General features: G+C 35.6%; 1 protein-coding gene across 1 annotated transcript; it reads left to right on the top strand.

Annotated features, from left to right (window-relative positions):
• The first annotated feature begins 233 nt into the window (after positions 1-233).
• On the top strand, positions 234-1,874 carry LOC147402242 (chlorophyllase-1, chloroplastic-like). Its single transcript, XM_086443847.1, has 2 exons — positions 234-509; positions 817-1,874. The coding sequence occupies exons 1-2, from the start codon at positions 249-251 to the stop codon at positions 1,495-1,497; spliced, it is 942 nt and encodes a 313-aa protein (XP_086299973.1). The 5' UTR covers positions 234-248; the 3' UTR covers positions 1,498-1,874.
• Positions 1,875-4,936: the final 3,062 nt, after the last annotated feature.

The raw sequence follows: 4,936 nt of genomic DNA, 5'->3' as shown, positions 1-4,936 counted from the left end.
TGCTGAACATTTCCCAAATTACAATAGTATATTTTATTTATTATGTGGAGTTTATTTAGCTTATTCGATCCAAATGAATTGTAGTACAATTTGATTTGGATCCAATAAAAACTCAGTCTAACAAGGGTTCGATCCGTATGAAATTGGTCCCAGATCGACCTACATTTATTCAGGATTCGATCCATATAATGTCACTAAGCTACTATAAGTATAGGGAGGGGACTCAAGCAGAAATCAACCAAAAAAAAATGGCAACCTTGGAAGCTATTAAGAATGCTTCTAGTACTTCTACGTCTGTATTTGAAGCGGGAAGGTTGGGTGTAGATGACTTCCCAATAGAAACATCTGATGCTTCTTCCCCTCCCAAGCCATTGTTAATTGTCACACCAACTGATAAAGGAGAATACCCAGTTTTTGTTTTCCTTCATGGGACTTTCTTATCCAACGATTTCTACACTCAGCTCTTCAGACACATAGCCACCCATGGCTTCATAGTTGTTGCACCCCAGGTTCTCTCTCACCCGCACACACATTTTCAATATATAAAATTATATAAATTGTCTTTCTAGTTATACCTCTTGATACAAGTTACAACAAAGTTAATTCAATGTGAAAAATTATCATATTTTGCCTTCTAGTAGTAAAAAAATTATCATATTTGAAAGAAATTAAAAAAAAAAAAAAAAAAACATGATTTTATGGAGAAAAAAAATTGGCTGCTGACCTCCCATACTTGCATTAAACTTAATTTAGCATACCCTTTATTTTCACTAACAATATAGTTATCTAATTTAATGATACAAATTGTGTTTGTAGTTATACTCCTTGATTCCTCCATCTGGTTACGACGAGCTCAATTCAGCGGCATTAGTGGCAGACTGGTTATCCAAAGGCCTACAATCTGTCCTTCCTCAAAATGTTGAAGCAAACCTCAGAAAGGTTGCCCTTGCTGGTCATAGTAGAGGAAGCAAGACAGCATTCTCTCTTGCACTCGGCCAACGTCCGACCTCCCAAATTTTTTCTATATTAATCGGTCTAGACCCTGTTGCAGGACCAAAGAAAGGGGATCAAGTTCCACCCGATGTTCTAACATACATCCCTCACTCTATGGATCTTGGAATCCCAGTAATGGTCATCGGAACAGGTTTGGGAAATAAGAGTCCATTTTGGCCTTTACCATGTTCTGCTCCAGATGGAGCGAATCATAGGTGTTTCTTCGATGAATGTCAACCCCCTTGTTGTTATTTTGTTACTAAGGACTATGGTCACGTGGATATGTTAGATGATAACCCACGATGGCCTATGGGTACTTTATCAGGTTGGATGTGTAAGAATGGGAATGGTCCAAGGGATCCCATGAGGAGATGTGTGGGTGGGCTTGTTGTTGCTTTCATGAGAGATTATTTGGAAGGAGAGAAAGGAGATCTTCAATCTATCATTCATGAACCTGGCCTTGCACCAGTGAAGCTTGATCCAGTTCAGTTAATTAAATCTTAAGTCATTAGTTTTCATGTGTGATGGTTTGAAAACTATGAATAAGTCTACTATATACGTAGATCCATGAGTGAGTGAGTGAGCGAATGATGCATGACGTCTTATATCTCATCTTTTTAAGTTTGTAGCTGTTGTATGATCTATAATTCTCTAATAAAATATTATTATCCTACAAAAGATAAAAAGAAAAAGAAAAAGAAAAAAAGATTGATTTGGCTTGTTTTTTCATTTTGTGTAACAAACTAGATGTACCTTTTGTTTTTCTAGGATGTCTTGTATTCTTTTTTGGGCTTCGATTTCAGGAGACAAAATCTAAGGGGACCTTTTCGGGCTCAGATGAGTCGAATTTTTTTTTGGGGTATATATGTAATCTTTTGGAAAAAGTCATCTAAAGTTTTGAGGATAAATTTGTAATGTATTTCTTGTTCTCTCATTATAATATTAGTAAAGATCACCCTTACCCAATGATAGGTGTAAATCCGGCTAGGCCTAATTTAGGCCTGGTCGGATTTATCTATAAAAATATCAGGTTCAGCCGATTTACAAAACTCAAGCCCAACTTCGACTCATGACCCTAAAGGTAGCAGGCTATGGGTCAAGCCTCAAATTGAATTAGGTTAGGGGTTTTTATGTGGAAAAAACATTAGGAGTGGGGAGGGAGTAGGGTCTTAAAAACAGCCAAAGTTTAGGGTGCGGCGGTCAAGACTGAGTCGGCACACCGCCCTGTCACTATATATAGACCAAGGAGGGGATGAATCACTAGCCGAGTGAAAGGGAATAACCCATCCACCATACTATGAGCTGAGCTCATAACAGGCTAGGGTTTCGGTCGGGTTTCTAAAACCTAACCCAAGGTCCGCCAGACATTAATAACGTGGTGGTTTGGGCTTAAAATGTGGTTGGGCTGGGGATTTTCAGATTAGGCTAAGTTGAGATTCGGGCCTACTTGGTTTTTCACCTCTATATCCAACCGATAATTTGCAATTATAAAAAAAAATTGGATTATACACAATTTTCTTAATAACACATTCCGTTGCAATTTGAACTCCTCTAAAAAACTAGGGACTTTTTTTTATACTTTTTCCGAACTATTCACGATTTATTCATTTTGTGATTTATTTTTTATTTTTTTCTAAAAAAACTGTGTAAAGATGGTTGAAATTTGAAAACACATGAGCTTTTATTTGTTTTATTATTTTCTTTCTATTTCAATCTCACATGGTAATATTTTCTTTATTCTCCCCTTACACTTCAAGGCTCACCATTAGACAATAACTAACCATAATCCATTACTTTAAGTCCAAGTTTATAAATTTGCACATCAATTTTTATTTTATTTTTTACTCTTCCTTTGTCTTTTATATTTCTCTAGATTGTTTTGATTATGTGTCATGGTGTGAAGTCTCATTCAATTTAAATAAGAGTATGTGTTTTGCCCAACGAGTGTTTGATGTACTGAGTTCAAACCCCCCTCGTTGATCACAAAGATTTATCCCGACTTACCTGATATGTATCATTTGTGGGGTATGGCATGCACCTGGCGATTTGGGCGAGATATGATGCTCGAAAATGCCAGTTGTTTCGTCCCTACCAATCGGGCTTTTTGGTTGGAACACCCCCATCATGTAAAAAAAACATCATATTATTCTTAGTTTTAAATTTGTTCTATGTAAGATGAAATGCTCATCAAATAATCAATGAGGGTGTTAAGAGGTTAAACCAATGAGTAATCACTAGGTGTCCTTTAAAATAAAAAAAAAAAAGAGTGGAATTGGACTTATTATTTTGACTCCTCTTGCCTAGCTTTAAGGCTTTACCACATTTTCCTCATTGTTTTCGGAAGGGACAGTACTTAAAGCAAGTGCCCTCTTTTCTCCAAACCAATAAATGTATAAACCTAACCTCCAAGAATATTTTTGTTGTCCTAAAGGACTTGAAAATTTTCCAATTCACCCATTAAGAATGCCACATGAGACATCCTTTTTAGCCCATTCATGGGCCTCTTCTTAGATTCAGGTTGACTTTGTTTGTAGGTCCATTAAAGGGTAGGCCACATGTTCAAGGGGTTAATGGGCCCAGAATTGTGCCACACAACATTTAGGGTAGCAACAAATTGTTTTCATACAGATGGGATTATTCATTTATTTAATTGGACCTGGTGGAGAAAGTTCGCCACTTCTTCTTAATTTTACAAACCAAAAATAGGTTCAGGCCCATATTAAAGCAATGAATCTTTTGCAGCTCATTAAAAGTGGGCTTAAGCCAACAAAAGTTGTTTCTCAATTAAAGTGCTTTAGCCACGTTACCTCTATCAACATCATAGTTCCTATTTATTTATGGGTTGGGCTTTATATACTTGAAAGCGCCCTCGATCCGCAGGGTGTGCGGATCCACTTTTGACCCTTGAGGTTTGGGAGTCGCCATCTAGTTATTACGATCTAGGAACTGAACATTGACTCTAAAAGATAAAAGAAACTAATCTACGAAAAATAAAAAATTAAGTTCGGGGATCACGTTACAGAGTTGGAAGGTGTTAGACACCAACCCCGCCCGGCAAACGTCGGTCTCTATTAATTCCCAAATAGAACTACATTGCTAAAAAGACATAATCAATAAAAAAAATAAAAAAATACTTACTTTTTTCGAACGCAATGATTTTTTTTCCCTCAGATCTGATAGAACAACTTCTTGTACCGTATTCCTCACTTCGTTCTGTCACCGGATCTGATTTCTGATCTCCAAGTTGAAGTATCTCTTTCTTAATTCTGAATTCTTCGGATTTGTTTATGGGTTTTGTGGTATTTTTAAAGGGTTTCTAGGTATTTTTTAAGCTAAAATCAAAGTATGAGTGTTAGGTAAGAAGTTGGAGTTTCAAAATTAGGGTTTTGGGAAGGTTGGAGAGGCTTCTTGACCTACTTTTCCTAAGGTTTATGATTTGATACGAAAATAAGGTGTAAGGACCTCTATTTATAGATTTTTTTTAAGGGTTAATTGAGATAGCATTAGTGTTTGATTATAATTCTTTTAGTTAGAGTTGTATTTTAGTTAGAATTATTTTAGGTAGAGTTATATTTTAATTAGAATTATTTTAGGTAGAGTTGTATTTTAGTTAAAACTCTATTAAATAGAGTTATTATTTAATTAGAACTCTATTAGGGTTTTGACTTTTGGTCTTATTTGATTGACTTTAAGATCTTGACTTTAGTCTTAATTGATTGACTTTAATACCTTGACTTTAATCTTGCTTAATTGACTTAAATCTTGCTTGATTGATTTTAATACCTTGACTTTAGTCTTGCTTGATTGACTTTAATTTTTTAGGAGAATCCCCCACTATTATATCTTTAATTCTTTGGACCCCCAAATAGAGGGGTCCTTAAAAAAATATCTCACGAACCCTCAACAATTTTTCATGAGAGTCCAATTGATCGATTTTTTTAGT

This window comes from Akebia trifoliata, chromosome 5 (assembly GCF_017979445.1).
Source record: "Akebia trifoliata isolate Shusen 1 chromosome 5, ASM1797944v1, whole genome shotgun sequence".
In the NCBI taxonomy this organism is placed as follows: Eukaryota; Viridiplantae; Streptophyta; class Magnoliopsida; order Ranunculales; family Lardizabalaceae; genus Akebia; species Akebia trifoliata.
Note: the sequence above shows the minus strand (reverse complement) of the source record. Positions and strands in the feature narration are given on the sequence as shown.